We start from the raw sequence: 18926 nt of genomic DNA on the forward strand, positions 1-18926 counted from the left end.
AACCCTATCAAAGGCCACCGGGTCAATCCCCTCAGTACATGGTTTCTTAGGTGGGGGGGGGGGACCGCTGACGGGGAAGGATCCGCTGGAATGAGGGCCGTGATTTTTGCGTACGCCTCCTCCAAACGCGCCGAGAGGCGTTGCTCCAGGAGCGCCATCGCCTGATCCACCGCCTTGTAGGTGGAATCATCCACCGCCTGGTAGAAGTCGTCATCCCAGGAGGCATAATTTAGAGGTTCCTTCTCCGTGTACTGGCCTGACTCCCCCTGCATAGTGAGGTAAGTTGGGCTCCACAGGTAAGGGAGGTACAGCACAGCCGCTTACAAAAACCCCTAGGGGTACACTGTGGGACAGGGGCAACCCAGAGGATATGGTGGCACAGAGGCACTAATGTCGGGACTAGCCCAGGGGACGCAGCAGCCCTCTATGTACTAGGGCACCACTCGGTCAAGCGTCCCCTTGCGCCACACACCAGCGCTTATTTCGACCCCTTCGGGGTGTTTGCCACGTAATACAACCCACTCTGGGCGTCACACAAAATGGGGAAACCTAAATTACGACACCGCAGGGTGTCAATACCGGGTGGCCAGGGTCAGTGCTCAAAACTGCGCAAACGCGGAAAAAAACGTGTTTAAAAAAACGCAAATTCTAGCGCACCTACAGACAGAGATAACACTGCCCCCTAGCGGCGCCAGAGACACACCGCACTCTGCTGGGCCAAAAATCGTGTTAGGATCGGAAAAGCGTCCCGCAATTATGAGGGGAACCTATAGGGGTTTAAAATCACCAGCGCTAATCAGCAATGCCAAACGCTACCCACAGACACCCTCAAAACGCAGGAGAGAATGGAAAAAAGCACTTAACTTGCTGCTGAGCAGCGGAGGAAGAGGAAGAGGAAGCAGCTGCAAAGCATGATGGGTGCTGCCGGAGTATAGAGACTAACGAAGGACTTATGGTTCAGATTCCTGTTTCTTTCCCAAGTCTTCATGGGAAAAGTAGTTTTAGAAGTTTTTTCTTGCTGCTGTAAAAATAAAGAGAAGAAAGAAAGGCATAATCTGAAGCCTCCGGTCCTGCCATAGAACTAAGATTGGTCGTAGAAACCAGTGTTTCTTGAGGATTAAGAAGTAACATGAGTAAACTCCTGACCGTTGATGTTCTAATGGAACTGGTTCAATAGCTCCTTTTGTTAGAAAGAGCTTGTATTTCTTGTCTGAGAAGCTGTTGGTGTTGTAGCGAGAGTTTGGGAAAGTGAGGTAGAATATTGAGAGGATTGCTATTAAGTTCCAGGCAATAACCATGTTGGGTAATATCCAAAACCCATTTATCTGTTGTTATTGATCGCCAAATGGGAAGAAACTATTGTAATCTTCTCCCAACATGTGACGAATGGTCGGGGGGGAAGTGGTTGCAAATCACTGCTGGTTAGAGGACTGGGAGGTACATGTTGTACCTACACCTCTCCCTTAAAAATTGTTCCCTCTATACCCACCCTTGTAGAGTCCTCTAGAGGGATGATGGTGTCTGTGTCTTGTATGAAGATTCAGCCGTATCTGAGGTGTTAGTTTTGGAGCCTTCTCTGTCAAAGGAGTGACTAAATGAACCTCTAGCAGAGGGAGATTGAAAGGCTCTGCAGACTTTGCCACTTATGTATCTTTTTTCATTTTTTGAGGGGACTGATCTATTTGAGGCCCAAAGAGGTGTTCCTTATTAAAGGGTACATTAAGAATGGTTTGTTGTACTTTTGGTTTGAAACTAGAAATTCTGAGTGATGCATGTCTTCTAAGCATAAATCTAGTGTTGATTCCTCTAGCTGCAGTATCTGCGGCATCTAATGCACACATGATGGTGGAATTAGAAACAAGCTTCCCTTTCTGCAATATTTCTTGCCCCCTCTTTTTGTGTTCTTTTGAGAGATTTTAATAATTTGTTCCATATCATCCTAGTGAGCTCCTTCGTATCTGGACAACAGACCTTGTGTATTAGCTATACACCAATGGTTGGCTGAATGAGCAGCTATTCTTTTTGCTGATGCATCTATGTGCTTGGATTTTTTATCTGGTGGTGGCGCTTCCCCCGATGTTTGCAAATTTGCCCTCTTATGGGCATTAGAGACAACTAAAGAATCCAAAGGCAACTAACAGGCAAAAGGTGGTAGACAATATGAAAAACAATACAGACGAGGGTAGAGTGAATTGCGCGCCAAAGGGATCCCGATTGACAGTTTCGAATCGGAGCGCTGCAATACATGTCCGAACCCGATGGCGGAAAGAAAATCTAACAATGGAGTCGATGCCCATGTACACGATCACCAAAAGAAGGAGTCACCTTCCCTCGTGACCAGAAAAAACAGCTTTGAAGAATAATAACTTGCCATATTCAGACCCAATTGTATATGCCAGGAGTATGTGAAGCATGTGTATCTACAGGACACATGCCTCGAACCAGAGCTTTTTCCTCACTCACAATGTGCAAGCAGCCACACTTCAAATCTTTTGTTGCAAACACAGACCAGGAACCGCCAACACACTGATTGCGTGACATGTGAGAGGGTGTCTACATGTGCATGGGCAAGGTGCCAGGACTTCTGCAGGCAGAGTCAAAGGTCAAGATGCAGTAGATCTTGATGGCTTTCTATGCTGTATTACCACTATGCCATTTGATGTGGCAGGCACTTCTTTACCAGCATGTGCATGGCAGAGTGCTTGCAATGAAGACCACGTGCCAGTAGTGCACTGTGACAATGACTCGTGCTCATGTAGCCAGTACACAAGGACAGAGTGGAGGCAGAGGGCAGGTTACAAACTTAACAAAGGGGCACAGGGTGGACGGTAGAGATGTTGCTGAATAAACTCCGCTCTGTTGCACCATTATCCGAGCAAACCCCAAAGCGGAGAACAATGTGCTGAGAATATTCCGGTCAATTCCTGGCACAAGTTTACCTCATGTAAGCAATGACACCCACATTAGCAGCTTTTATACACGCTGGGCCTTCTAGTCTCCAGGCACACAAGCCAGGGCTTGAGGAAAGTCTATAGAAAGCCAGATGAGTTCCACTTTAGTTTTCATTCTTTTAGACATTATGGCCTTTTAAAAATGCTAGTCATATGTAAAAAAACATTTGCAAAGTCAGGTTAACTCTTCTTTATCACTAAGCAAAAGGTTATCAAGGTACAATAAATAGAGAGTTAAGAGAAAAGGGGCCGCTTTATGTTAGGCCAAGGCCATCTTTGAGAGCGCCACTGAGCAGTGAATCTGGTGTATGAATATCATAAAGAAAATAATAAAATATTTGGACATAAATCAGGCAATGAACGTTTGCATTTTCTAAACTTTGGAAATATTGAATAACATATTTTGCTCTTACCAAACACAATGGCACACAATGATGGTGGTACAAGGAACAATGTTTTTACTTTTGATTAACTAAATGTTTTGTTGCATTTATATACATTTTTTCTTCTAAGTGACCTTTCGCATTGAAGTTAGACAGTTTGTTTTAACTACCAATATTAGAGCGGAGCATAATGTAAATAGAAACATTATCAGTTTGAATCATCATTAGTAGTTTTATCTTTAGTATAATATGCTTGGGATTCTATTCCAGAGTAAAGCACCTTGGAATGCTGGAGGCCAGACTCACGTCTGGCTTCCTAGTAACATGCAGATTAATTTGGTGAGCATCTTTTGTCATTTCCTTCCTGGAACATGCGATTGCGATCGCTTGTTTAGGAAAGGTTGGCCTATTTAGAATTTACAGCCCTATGCTGAATTATTTTCTGCACAGGGATGCAATCTAGATTTCCAAAACTGTTTGTACTACAGTTTTCAGGTAGTGTTCCAATTACCCTGCAAGTTCAAAAGTCTGAGTACAGAATATTTGGAAAAAAAAGATAACATACATCAGCATACTATAGCCATGACTTTCCTAAGGCCAACATAGCTTAGATTCTAGAGAACAAGCATTTACTATTGACACTGTAAATGACAATTTTTTTATTTATGTGTTGGTTTAAAAAACTGATAAATAAATGGCATTGTCATTTACAATGGCAATAGCTGAGCTGTAACCCTTATGCTCTCTGCCTCACACCCGCCTCTCTCATTTATTACGGCAGTAATAAAGTTATTCTTTCGACGTGACTGTCTTGTCCTTTAAATACTATTCAATCCCCTTCCACAGCCTCCCAACTTTTCACTTAGACATTAAGGGACTGATTACAACCGTTCATGATTGCATCGGATAAAAATCAGACACCAAGGTACTTAGAGTGTATCAGATCTGCAATTAATGCCTGTTGTGACTTTCTGGAGACATCATGTTAAATTATGGCTTGTTTAACCTGCCAAAAATTTAACAAAGCGAGTGATCTTTAACACACCTGTTATTTCAAAGCGAGTGATCTTTAACGCACCGGTTATTTCCAAGTGCAATAAAAATCGCATCACTTTTGTTTGCAATTTCCTGCTCCAACAGATGTTTGTAACCTAATGTATAAACATACCCTAAAAGTGTTTTAAGTATATTTCATTGCATGCTCAATTTCAAAATGTGGCCCTTGTGATGATGGACGAACATCCCCAACAAATACTACGCACTTCGACACAATTTAAAGCACATTGATTAAGTAATTCATCCATCTTGACATGTATGCATTCATTCATCCAGACTTTCATTCACCCGTTCCTCTTACCAATCTTTGATTCGTCAGTCCATATTCACATATTCACCCCCCGCGGAGGGTGCTGCGTCGGCCGAGAGTGCTGCCCCGACAGAGCCAGAGAAGCCGGCAGAGTCACGCCCCCACCCCCTCCAGCGGAGCCCAAGAAGCCAAAGGATGGTGAGGAGGGGAGCGTTCATGGGAAATACTGTAAGAGGGCGAAGTGGGTGCACGAGGAAAGCCCAGCAGCAGAGCTTCCCCACGAATGCGGAAAATAACATTTCATCATTACGAAACGCTGTAAACCAATTTTACCCACCCTCACAGACTATGTAACATTACACAAGTGTATCCGTAAAGTCAATCTAGTCTTCTTTAACTTTACAAAGCCTCGGGTATATTCTCTTTTGATATTATGTACGTAAAAATCTGCTAGCCCCTAATTTAACCGGCAAAAATATATTGCTTTTCTGAAAAAGATGAATGCGTGGCCTGTCAATGCGTGGTATTTAAACAAGCAGACCGGGTGAGTCGAGCCAGCGAAAGCGGGACAGGCGATGTGCTGCGTGGCTGGATGTGTGCGTCCACAGACCACAATCTGCGCGTGCCCCAGCAACAACCGCGAGCGGCGATGATACCTCAGAGGCTGTCTGGCACTTTGAGAACATGTAGCTCAATGTTTTGGAATAGCCCTGCACTTACCAGAGGGCGGATGATGTTCCTGTGAGCCCCGCTTCTGCCACCCGTAGAGTTCCTGGAGAAAGCAGAGCAGAGGGCTGAAGGTGGAAGTTCTGAGTGGCGAGCCTGCTGCCACTGTGGTTCTTCCCGCAGGGGAAAGAGGCCGGGTTTCAGGCGTGGCCCTGCCAGTGTGAGGAGAGACTCCTGCAGCCCCATTAATGGAGAGCAACAGCCAGCTACCAAAACAAGCAGACCGGGTGAGTCGAGCGCGAAAGTTAAACTGTACGCTGGCTTGCCAGCGAAAGCGGGACAGGCGATGAACGCGTGGCTGGACGTGCGCGTCCACAGACCACAATCTGCGCATGCCCCGGTCTGCATCAAGGTAACAATAGTTCTCGCTTGCGAGACCTAAAAATGGGATGCCGTTAATAGACTTTAGTGATGGAAGACGGAAAAAAATCTGATCCTACAGCAATATTTATATGCACCACCATGCATAACTCACATTTGAAACCGTGTCTCACCCAACTTTGATATCTCAGCTGCACGAAAATGCTATTTGATTTACTGCCTTTAAGTGTATTCTCACTTTTCTTGTTGGATATATATTCGACTGCGCATCCACCATTTTAATCCATTTTCACATCACTCTGCTGTATTACTCTGGGCTCTTCTTTGAGTCCTACCTCTTTTATATACAATGTCTCTTGCTGTGCTTCTAAAATTACATAATCTGGCATTTCTTTTAGGACACTTGCTGAATTTATTTAAAATACTCTGAGAGTTAATGGTGCCTTAACACCGGTTCAATTCAACTTTTAAAACCATCTGTTATTTGATCCTGGGTGAGCAAATACTCATTTACAGTACATAAAAAAAAACCGAGGCCATCATTGTTGGTGGTCTTTTTATGTTTTGTCATCCAATTGGTGGCATTACAATCTTGGATCCTCTCTGTTACTGGTTAACACAGAACCTGTGTTTTCTTTTAGATCAGGAGAGGAGTCTTGTCCCTCAGATTAGCAAAGGCTTGCATACTTACTTCTACTACTTAAAGATGGTAAATAGCATTTCTCTCCTTTCTACCACTATTCAATTTGAAGTAATAAAAGTCATATTGTAATATGGCCAGGAGGACTGTATACTACTATAATAAAAGGAAGAACTTTCCGCCTTTGAGGCGGGTAAACTCGGGAACCACAGCGCCAATCCACACACCCGATACACTGTTGGAATCGTCAGGGTGTGTAGATGGTTATAAGCTATATACATTCTTTTTTAAACGTTATTTAAAAAATTTACAGTAAAAAAAAAGTAGTCCCTCCGAAGTAGCGCCGGCCGCGACGTGCGTGCTCACGTCAGGAGCGCGGGGAAGAGTGGCGTCCAGGAGCGCGACTAGGAGCGGCGGACGTGGCACGGGGGAGGAGCGGTGAAGTGAGGAGCAGCGGACAGGCCAGCGGCGGTGCGAGCAGCGGGCAGGCGGTAGGAGTGGCTGCTGATGTAAGGGGACCCATGTCGGGGCAGGCGGGGGTCAGGGCAGGCGGGGGTCAGAGCAGGCTGGGGTCAGGGCAGGCGGGGGACGGGGCAGGCGGGGGACGGGGCAGGCGGGGGCCCGGGCTGCTGGACAATGTCGGGGCGGGCGGGGAAGCCTGTTGCTCCCGGACAAGGTCGGGACGGGCTGCTAGTCCTCAATATTTTCATTTCATAAAGTAACAAGTAAATACGCGCGTTTGCAGAAAGCTCAGGTAAACAGCACGCTCATTAGCTAGACTATTCACATGTAAAGCATTGCGTCCCGCAGGAAATGTTCAAAGTTTTATGTTGGGGAACTGTTTAACGTGTAGGTTCGTTTCTTTTATAATTTTAAAAAACACAGACATCGTTCGATATTTGAAATGAGCAGCAGAATTAATCTATTGACATTAACGTTTTGTATTAAGGTGGTGACATATAAATCGCTAAGTTTTCTCAGTATTAAAAGGAATGTATTTTTTTGTTTAGATATCCCCTGACTGTTTAGATATCACCGGAGGGAGGCAAATTAAGCCGAAATGCATTGGGAACAGTGTAATATGAATTAACGAAGGAGAACAATGCATTATGGGACATTGTAGCCGAATGTATAACAGTTACGCAAGAATCATCAAACCAGTGTGAATAAAACACTATATGAAATAATTGGAAATAAAAGATAGAAACAATGAGAACGAATTGTGCAGATATATTTATTTAGCAAACCCAGTGAGTGCACAGTGAGACAGCCAAAGAGTACTTGGAACTGCGACCTCCAGATTATCGTCACACACTCCCGGGTAGGGAGAGTATCACTGGAGCACGACATACATTTTGAAACCACACTAAAAACCAGTAGTGCACGATCCTTTTTCATAAGTTTAAATAGAGCAAAAAGCATCTCAGATGCCCTGTTACTGCACAAGGAACAATATTTTAACATGTCCCACACCATCATTGTTCCTTGTCCCAGAGACCCACTAATTCCACCCACAGGATCCACTGAAGCCATCCATAACTCCAGTCCCATGCTTATACATCCAAGAAAAGAAAAGAACTTGCAATACAATCAACTGCAATGTGGTTGGCATGGTATGGGAAAGGATGAATGGGATTGTTTTACTAGATAGACTAGGGAGTCTAATCTATACGTATTCACAATTTTTGCACTAATTAAGTGACTGCTTTCCATGTGCTTTTCGTCACCTGCATTAGTTGGTGCATCTTCTTTTACCTTGGCCTCGGGCACATAGCACTTCATAGCAGGTTGAGAAGCATACAGCATCTAACAATCTTACAGACCTCTTTGGAATATATGAGGGGACTCACACATATGCGGAAATAATGACATATGGACTTGATTATACCAAAAGCATGATCTGTTGTAGGGATCTATTATTCTGAGCTATTGCTGGTTTACAGATAGAGTCGCAGGCAATGGCATCTAGAGTTACTTGCAAGGAAATTAAGGTACAAACATATCACACATTGCTTCCAGTCTATTCATGTTAGCATGCACGTATAACTCCTTGGGTACTCTCTACTGTTTCAATGCCATGAACCCATCGGAGTCTATGCAACTGTGATGCTGGCATGGGAGCATGCACATGCATTAGTGTACCATCTTTTATCTCCTTTTCACTTTTCTCGGAAATACAGACAGTAAAATTGCCAGTGCACAGCAGTGAATAGTTGAAACCAGGTCCCAATAATGCGGTATGCAAGTGTGGAATATCTGTGAGACAAATCATGTGCCATGGAGTGGAGTTCGGAAAGCTATTGGATACAAAGCAAGGAGCCATGATTGGAATGGATTTTCCCTACAGATAAAGTAAGGCAAGGAGCTGATCCAAAGGGTGAATAAATCAAGGTATCAGAACAACTGTAAAAAAAAAAAAAAAAAAAAAAAGTGTAAAGGAAGTCTGCATCACATCATCTGCATGCTCAACCAGTGTGTACTGGTTTTGCAGCAAAAAAATCTGTTTCCCTAGTCTTTGGCGGAACCATCTGTATGGGAGTTCAGTGAACTACACCCATTGCATTTCCATTACACTCTCCAGCATGTAGCCGAAGGTGTTTAGTCTTGCACTGAATGCATTCCTTCCCTCTGTCCCACGGACAACACCACTGCCATGTGGTACTGCAACAAACTGGGCGGAGTGAGGTTGTGGGCCTTAGAATCCATAAAGCACTCAAGCGCGTTGTCCACTTTGTCGCCAAACAAGCGACAGCCATCAAAGAGCATGTTGATTGGACATCGCCCGAAAAGCCACTGAACCTCCCAGGCGTGGTGTCTCAGGGCTACCGATGTTGAAATCGTTCTGCCTAGCGAGTCGGCGGTGTCCAGCCCACACCATATGGCAAACTTTGCTGCATCTCTGCTCTCAGCGACTGCACAGGAGAGTGTGGCCCGGGCCTCCTCCAGACAATGTGGCAGCACCTGCGCAACCGTGTCCCACACAGAGTGGGTTCAATGGCCAAAGGAACATAGAGTGTTCACTGACTGCGGTCCTAAGCTGGCAGAAGAAAACCTTTTCTTCCCAAGATGATCCAGCTTCTTGGATTCCCTATCTGGGGGAGGAGTAGGGAATACACCCTTAAAAGTAAAGGCTTGAACCACCAAGCTCTCAGGGGTAGGGTGTTGGGAAAGGAAAGTTATGTCGCCCGTGGCCATGCAGTGGCGTCGGGCAATCATCCACCCACAGGAACCCCTGTGCTGGGCTTGGACCAGGAGCCCAGAGGATGTCAGTGAGGGTCTAATTGAACTGCAGCAGGGGCTCCCAAGAGGCCGCTGCCGGCTGACGCAGTAGTCCTGACTGCCACCAAAAGAAGCACACGGCCAAGGCCTCAGCAGCTCTACATAACACCACTGCGTATGAGGCTCCCTCCTCCATAGCCATAGAAGGAGAAAGCATACTAAGGTCTGGTGAAGTGTCCAGACTACTGGCATCACCAAACTCCTCTCTCCAGTCCAGTTCACTCAACTGGTCTGCTAGAGGGTCAAGAGACCCCTTCCAGTCCTCCTCGCCCTCTTCTGGCTGCCACTTAGGGCGATCGGGAACGCCAGGATAGAACAGTGGTACAAAAGTACCAGTCGGCATGGGATCCAGCGTCGGTCGGGCTCCGTGTTCAGGTCAGGGTGGAGGCCGGGGGGAACACAACCGGCATCGGAGGGGGTGGAGGGGTCATCAGTCGATTCCACGTCAGAGGAGAAGGCATATGGTTGATCGGCGCTGCTCCGGATCCCGGAGGGCCCTGCGGCACCAGGACCGGAGCTGCCAGGATTGAAGGCCTAGAACCCCCAGTCGAGTCTGCAGGGCCTGAAGGCACGCCGGCAGAGTTTAACTGCCCAAAGATGGAATGAAGGGCTTTGTAAAAACTACGAAGTTGGGCAGGGGTCGCTCCGGCTCCCAAAAAAGGAAGGAGGCTAGGAGCCGACCCAGCAGGCTCCCTGGGCGGAGGCGCAGGACAACCACCGTCCGCATCCCGCATTTGTCGGCCGACAGACGGGGATAACACGAAGAGAGACTATGCTTCTTCACCTTCTTTTTGTGCTTCGATTTACCTGAAGACGAAGACTTCTAAGATGAGTAATGGGGACAACTTTGTGACCCCTCTCCCGTGACTGGGACCTCGAGCGGGCGGAGTAGACTGCCAGGTCTCCAGAAGCTTTCGGGACCGCTCCGGCAAAGACTTGGGGGTTATGGCCTGCCAGTCTGAGCACGACTGGGGGTCGTGGTCTCGCTCTAGACACCAGAGGCACACGAGGTGAGGGTCCGTACCGGACATCAATTTGTGTCAGGCGTCACAAGCCTTGTAACCGGTCCAACGCGACATCCCTACGTGCACCAGGAGTCAAAACGACTTGAAAAGAAGTCCACAAAACTTGAAAAGTAGTCAAAAAGTGACTGAGGATACCGCTCTCTCTGGATCTGCACTGGCTGGCGCGGAAAAAGAAAGAACTGATGTCAGCGCGCGAGGGCGGCGTATAAGTAGATACTGCAATTCAATCAAGCAAAAACAACAATGAAAGCGGAGTTGACAGACGCAACCTACTGACGTGCAGAAACATTTCTCCAGATCCAGTCCGACGCCTGGGGGTAATTCTAAGGTAAGGAATCTACAACAAATAGTCTCTTTCAGATATGGTGTTATATCTTTTTGTGCTACAATGATGTCTATGTATTGCAGTTTTAACCGCCTCTGCTCCTGTAAGGCAGTGTCAAAGAGATTATTCCCTGCTTTTAGATTGGGAGTGGCTTCAGTGCAAACATGAGTGGACGGGGCCCTAAGTGCTTTATACTAAAATCAATTCTGAAGTTATTATGAGCGGACCTTTCACATGTAGTATATGTGGCTGCAATTCTGCATTTTTTTTACTGACAGTATTACCGCAAATGGAGATTCCACTTCTTTAACACACGACTATCTTCACTGCAGTAAAAAAGTGCAATAATAAGATTACTACAGATGTCCATTATTGCACTACCCTGAAGGAGGATGTGGGAGTTCAGTAATTAACAAGACTGAATAGGCCTCTAATTGGCAGCTGACTTTACATAAGGGTAAATTATAGAATTTTACCAAAGAAATCTGCCTCGAAATTTGAGACCGCTGACTGATTCGCAGCAAATTAGGCATACATATACTGAAGACTGAACCAGGGCAGCCACATTTATAAAGAATTGATAAATGTACCATTTCTAAAGCCTAACCTTCCGGAGGAAAAAGTATATCAGGACAAATATTACAACGACAGATTGAAATAATGTAACAAAAGGGCTCCGTCCTGCAAGTAAAACAGCAAGAAGAAATATGGAGGGAGAAACAATGTTGAAATAATAGGATGCACTTCAGAGATTAGAAATGATCATCATTTATTTCAGAGACATTCTAACAAACTGAGGACAGGCACTTACAGATCCGCCTCCTCCAGTGGCCACGGGATCAGTTTGACAATGCAGTGACCCTGAGACCAGGCAAACCAGGTGCCATCGGGGGAAAACGCAACACTCCAGGTTTCACAGCTGGATTTCCAGTCGAATTGATGGGCTCGCCCAGGTGACAGCTCCGCCAGCAGGAGAGGAGACTCTGATGAAGAAATGGCAACACACTGTTACAAAAGGAAGCATGCACGAAACACAGGCACAAAGCCTATCAAATCAAACATCAGCTGTCTCAGCCAAATATTGGTTCACGGTTGATCCACACTACTAATGCAGATGCAGCGAATGTTGTCCAATTGTTTTATCATAACAACAAAAGAACCGGGGGTCTATAACGGAGCTTCAAGTACTCCGAGCTGCTGCAAAACTCCTACATAAGTGAGTTAGGCGCTAATAGAGCTACATAAGTCTCTATATCAAAATGTGTGCCAGGACAAACCTGTTGAAGGACCTACTGAGATTGTTGGTAAGACCCGTACAGAGATGTGTTGGATTCCCATCAAATAGGTATGTAGATCAAGTGTTCTCATTTGGTCATCCAAAAATGGGGTGGTATGTCTCTTGATCAATGAGACCCATCCATCGCCCTTACTCAATTGGGTCGCACCATCAATCGCTAAGGTACCCATGAACAAATGATAATGATGGGATCGAGTGCAGTACAAAAATCAAAAGATGTGCGAGTTAAAAACAAGGGGTAAAGGGATCAATAGGTGAAGAACTCTAATGTAATTTGTCCTTTCCCTCAAACAAACAAGAACAATGCAGAGGAAGCAGTCTAAACATATAACTCCATATACAAGGCCAACATGTTTCAGCCGGTAGGGACAAGATCCCATGGCTTTCTTCAGGGCCAGAGTTCTAAGCATTAGCTACTGCATACATAAAGTGAACATAATGACAATCTGTAAAGGATATACATAAATAGTCCAAAATCGTGTTCCTCTGTAAAAGGAGGCCCCGCTCTGTCCGGCGTTGTCTCATCGCAGGACCCGAGCTTTGTGGAAGGCTCGGGTCCTGCGATGAGACAACGCCGGACAGAGCGGGGCCTCCTTTTTCCTGAGCTGGGTTCCAGGAAAGGTGAGGTACACTCCCTGTACTATTCAGATGTAAGAGACACCGTTTGGTACAGAGGAACACGATTTTGGACTATTTATGTATATCCTTTACAGATTGTCATTATGTTCACTTTATGTATGCAGTAGCTAATGCTTAGAACTCTGGCCCTGAAGAAAGCCATGGGATCTTGTCCCTACCGGCTGAAACATGTTGGCCTTGTATATGGAGTTATATGTTTAGACTGCTTCCTCTGCATTGTTCTTGTTTGTTTGAGGGAAAGGACAAATTACATTAGAGTTCTTCACCTATTGATCCCTTTACCCCTTGTTTTTAACTCGCACATCTTTTGATTTTTGCACTGCACTCGATCCCATCATTATCATTTGTTCATGGGTACCTTAGCGATTGATGGTGCGACCCAATTGAGTAAGGGCGATGGATGGGTCTCATTGATCAAGAGACATACCACCCCATTTTTGGATGACCAAATGAGAACACTTGATCTACATACCTATTTGATGGGAATCCAACACATCTCTGTACGGGTCTTACCAACAATCTCAGTAGGTCCTTCAACAGGTTTGTCCTGGCACACATTTTGATATAGAGACTTATGTAGCTCTATTAGCGCCTAACTCACTTATGTAGGAGTTTTGCAGCAGCTCGGAGTACTTGAAGCTCCGTTATAGACCCCCGGTTCTTTTGTTGTTAGGATTACAGTTAGGGGGATATGAACTGGGCAGGTCTTTAAATTTCCCTCAGACCCTCCTTCAATTGTTTGTGTTTTACAATTGTTTTATCATACTACTAATGCTGATTTTCTTATACGTTCGTGCCCACTGTCCTTTTCTGTCGCATGGTTACCTGTCCCCCCTCCCGCTCCCACCCGTCCATCTATTACATTTATTGAAGACTGCACATCTCTCCTCTAGATTTACAAGGCCACCAATGTCCAAAATACAGAATCATCATCAATGCATGTGTAAAAAGACATCATTTATTTATTTATAAAGTTATACACAGTGCGAACTTGACCCGGGAGGGTATCAAGAGCGCTTCACAGATAGTCAGAACAAAAAGGAAAACAAAAACGCAATTGACAACATAATCATGAGAAATGGAAACAGTGTAGGTTCAAAGATTTAACCAGGTCTTATTTAAAATAATCTTAATAAAGTCTCCAATGGCCAACGTGCCAACTACATGCTCTCAACACTACATCGCCTGACCACTACACAGGCAGGCATTATACCATCATAGTGTGCAATACCAACAGTCATTAGTTAAGGTTATTTAATTTAAAAAAATAGGATAAATATAACAAATGTAAAAATCAAATGAAGGGGGTGGATGGTCTAAGGAGCCCCCACGCCCTTCCCCCCTACCCCCTTGCCCCCTTGCCCCCAACCAAGACAATGCAACCACAATGTAGTGGAACCCTGTATTGGTCAGGCAATGAAGCAGCACACAAAGTAAATCAAACCCACGTTCATCTCTTCTTTTTGCCACAATGGTCTTCAAATGACAACTCGATTTACAGGTGCTAATGTGCTGCAATTCTTAAGAATCTGTCTCCTGTGTTAATAAATCCTTCCAAATGTCAGGTCTTCAACAGGTTTACGGAGACTGCCATTTTGCCCATCTATTTTGAGCCAAAGGCAACATATGAGGCAAAAAGTGCCAACGCCAACAGAACTGGCTTTTCTGTATTAAAAGTACTAACACTGTCATAATCAGGGTCGGCAGCAGAGCCAGCCTTCAACATGGGCGAGCTGGGCACAACCCACACCCAGGGCGATGGCCTTACAGACGGGCGCAGGAGCTGACTGCCATATTCTGTGAAAGTAGAAGATTCCTTGGTGGGTGTCTGCATTGTACAACGATTTTGTATTGCAGACTAATGCTGCTCATTGACAGCATGACAGTTGCAAATGTAAGAATTTGTCCTCATTTTAAGGTCCAGTCTAAAGAAAGTTGTAGCTGTCTCGCTAGCCACATAGAATTTTTTAAAAATCATAAATAAAATATATGTACATGTATACCTATACAGAGTGGCTTCGGGTCAGCCCTCTCCATCTGTCATTCACATCTTCATTTTACCCATCAAAGCATACAGCAAGGCTCTGCACAATTCAGGCAATGGGTATTTCCCCGATTACATGCAAATCTGTGTTAAAAGAATTGCACTTGAGTGCCAGGGCTGGTCGGACAAGGATTTAGCAGTGCTTTTACTTTCCATTTTTAATGTTTATTTTATTCGTCATCCTTCCGTGTTTAAACTATGCAATCAGGTTACAGTACTCCTAAACTGTTGGAAATAACTATCTTTTGTATGGTATTACCCTAGATTTTTGCAATCCATAGCTAAACACGCTTTTGTTGGCCATAGAACTCCTAACACTTAACTCCTGCAAACCAGTGGTAAAGTGCTTGCGGTCGCTTTTTTAAATATGATAAAAAAATAGCATATAGCTAACTGGCACATTTAATTTACTTCTTAGCCTCTAGTATATGGTACAACATGTAGCCAGGGCGGGTAAATGTTCAGACTTGCTCTTCTCGATCATTTCTTGGCGCAATAAGGACCAAGGCTGCTTGCTTCATATTCCGAAATCCACCTTGTACAACTCAAAGCTGGGATACAATTGGTGCAGGACAGTATTATAAACACAGCGCACATTTTGGTTTGGGAACCAGATACAGTGATGGTCCCCCGGAAGAGATAAACAGGAAACTAGGCTTTGCGCAGTCGCACCCTGAGGAACACTCACGTGCAGCGCGCCAATGGTACCGGACACTTGCTCTTTTTTTGCATTTTTACTAATGCACGTTTCACCCGTGGGGTGCATGCTTGATTAGTCTAACAATGATAATTGAAAGTAATAACAATCGTGCTACACCCCGACATTCAACCTCCGGCACACCTTTAAACAAACAGGCAATCGTAAAAGAAATACTTTTTTTTTTAAATCCGATTCTGAATGAGATGCATTCCCTTGAATTTATAGGTACGCAGAAGCATTCTTCGCAGTTACTTTCCGAAGGAGGTCAACCATGCAGCTTGAAACCCCGTCAGCATGCTTGGAGCTTTCATATTATTATAATAAAATAAAGCAGCAATGTTTCCTAGGAGGAGGCGCGGAAGTTCCCTGAAGCATCAGTTGCCAGGGAGCAACGGAAAGTATGAAGGTACTTTCCATAACACAGATCAGTGTTACGGGGATTATGCTGCAAGGGGATGTTATGAATAAAGGAGTCAAACAATTGTTGCCATCTGCCAAGATTCAAAGGAACAGTTTGGGCCCGGATTGCCCTGTTGAGATTAGGGAACACCAGTACCACACCTACTTACGTTGGGTTCGGGTACGTTAGTTAAGCATTTCCCAAACCGTGAGGCAGGACCCACTGGTGGGTCAGGAGCAGATTTAAATGGGTAGCGAAAGTCCTGGTCTAGATCCAAGTAATATTTAAAATGATTAATTCGCTTTGTGCAACAGTACAAAGATGCAGAACTAAGTCTCCAAATCCGGTTTTAACCCCTTCCATGCTCGTGACGGAACCATTCAGTCACGAGCCACGGTGGGGCTGTGCTGGTGACGTAATGGTTCAGTCACGGCCCAGCCGCCGCACCTGCGCGCTGCTGATTTCGCGCCTACGCGGCGCGTTCTATTGAGCGGACGGGGCCGTGACGGAACTATTCCGTCACAAGCACTGCGCCACCGTGGCTCGTGACGGAGTGGTTCCGTCACGAGCATGGCGGCGCCGTGCGGCCCCACCCCACCCCCCCAGCGCCACGGCCAAGAGGTTAAAACAACCCCTTGCGAGCAGTCCAAAGAAAAACTCAAGAGTAAACATTCCAGCATTTATTGCTGCTGTTATTTTACTTCAGAAAGCCACTGCAACAGAAACTATGCTCACTATATGTGAGCATACCCACCCATACCACTTGTGTATTACCTGTACACATAAATAGAGAAATATGGATGTGGCCTAATGGCCAGAGATGGCCGCATTGGATCTGAGAACCAGGTTAAGAGTTGCGGCATTGGCTAAACAGCCTTTGAGTATGAGCATATTACTTAACCCTCCGTATTTAAAATAAAATGAATCTGATCTTGTGCAGTGTAATCTGGTGCTCAAGTAAAGTGCTCCAATGCCCTTGGGCCGTGTCCTCGCTATATGAAACTGCAATTTTTTTTAAATATGTATATCTGTGTGTGTCAGTATGTGCAGAACGCACCACTGGGCCTCATTTTAATACAAAAATGTATGAGGCCTTACCCTATGCTCTGCTCCAGAAGGTTATTTTTCACATTTGCTACGCACCAGGATTTTTCAGAAGCCTTGTGATTGGAGTGAAAAGATGCGACCAGCCAACATCCCTGTCTGAAAAGTGTTGCAGACTTCAGTGCAGATCATCATCTGCTACTTTTATGGGCAGATCAATATCTTGGCCAAAGTCCAATGTTGAACGGGGTGTTCAGAATTGTGACATTTACAAACAATTGCTGGCAGTACATTAAAAAAAGTGAGTTGCAAACGTTTGTTTAAAAAAAATTAAAAAAAATCGTGTTGTGCTTCTAAAACGTTTAGTAAGCACCTCGTTAGTTTATCGGTGTCTAATATACCTCCTTTTCCGCATTCTTTTTACCTGCAGGGAATTACAACGCTGTTGTTCCAATGACCGCGTTGTAACAACGCATACCATTACCCCACAAGTCATAACATGCCTGGGTGGGGGAGGGGGCGAAGTGGGTGCTGGATGTTGGAATAGTATAATTTACTATTCCAACTCCAGTCTGTGCAACAGTAGAGAAGGTGTTGGATTTTAAATCCAACACCTTCTGCCCCCTCAGCAAGTTGTTGTTCCGACTTGCGGAGTAATGGTATGCTGTTACAACGCGGTCGTTGTAACCGCAGTGGTCGACAGTGGTCGACTCACTCTATCTTGCTACCTCACTCTCTCTCTGCTAATGCAATAAGTATCCCATATGCAAAAAAAAAAAAGAAAATGCCAATAAAAATAACAAGGCCATTTATTTACAGATACAAAATATATAAAAAAAATCATGAGCACTACCAATAGCTCTAACTATAATATTGCCGAGACCATTGCATTGTAAATGCTTGTTTTTAATATGATCTCCTTGGCACACCCAGTGTGCGAGGCCAGCTGTCCGTTGTGCTCGCTTTTCTGCCCGCCCCCTGTTGCCTCGTGATCGCTTTTCTACCCCCCCAAAACCCCCGCTTTGGGGGTGCAGGGACTGTATTCGTATAAACTAATAATGGATTGCGGAAACTACACGTATGATGCTCGAGTCTCGCACTTTGAATGAAGCTCGTCATAGAACAGTCTTCAGCTCTGCCAGTTTCAGTGGGGCACCATTATAACTCTAATTTTGACAGCGCATATCTGCGAGTCTTCGCTTTTCGCTTTAATCTTACATTTTGATTTCGCATCCTTAGTCTTAGTCACTTGTTTAGAGCAATGGATCCTGAAATCCAAAGGTATTTGTAAAAAAAGCCTCGGGCTTTTGATAAATGATAGAAGTAGGTCTCCGCATGCGATTCCTCGTATGAAGTCTCTGTTTTGAGTGTATGCCCCTCCCCCACCCACCTGTTGCTCGCTTTTCTGCCCCCCATCCTCCTGTTGTGTGTGGGGGGGCTGTGTGTGTGGGGGGGGGGCTGTGTTTGTGGTGGGGGGCTGTGTGCGTGGGGGGCTGTGTGTGTGGGGGGGGCTGTGTGTGTGGGGGGCTGTGTTTCTGGGGGGGCTGTGTTTCTGGGGGGGATGTGTGTGTGGGGGGGATGTGTGTGTGGGGGGATGTGTGTGTGTGTGTTGGGGGGCTGTGTGTGTGTTGGGGCTGTGTGTTGGGGGGCTGTGTGTGGGGGGGCTGTGTGTGGGGGGGGCTGTGTGTGGGGGGGGCTGTGTGTGTGGGGGGGCTGTGTGTGTGGGGGGCTGTGTTTCTGGGGGGGCTGTGTTTCTGGGGGGGATGTGTGTGTGGGGGGGGATGTGTGTGTGGGGGGATGTGTGTGTGTGTGTTGGGGGGCTGTGTGTGTGTGTTGGGGGCTGTGT

General features: G+C 45.5%; 1 protein-coding gene across 1 annotated transcript in view; it reads right to left on the reverse strand.

Annotated features, from left to right (window-relative positions):
* Nucleotides 1–18926, reverse strand: part of WSB2 (WD repeat and SOCS box containing 2) — a 258576-nt gene that overhangs the window by 190745 nt on the left and 48905 nt on the right. The window contains exon 3 of the mRNA XM_086943273.1: nucleotides 11768–11939. Coding sequence (XP_086799399.1) covers nucleotides 11768–11939 — 172 coding nt within the window. The remainder of the gene's footprint in view (nucleotides 1–11767; nucleotides 11940–18926) is intronic.

The sequence above is a fragment of the Lissotriton vulgaris genome, chromosome 11 (assembly GCF_964263255.1).
Source record: "Lissotriton vulgaris chromosome 11, aLisVul1.2, whole genome shotgun sequence".
NCBI lineage: Eukaryota > Metazoa > Chordata > Amphibia > Caudata > Salamandridae > Lissotriton > Lissotriton vulgaris.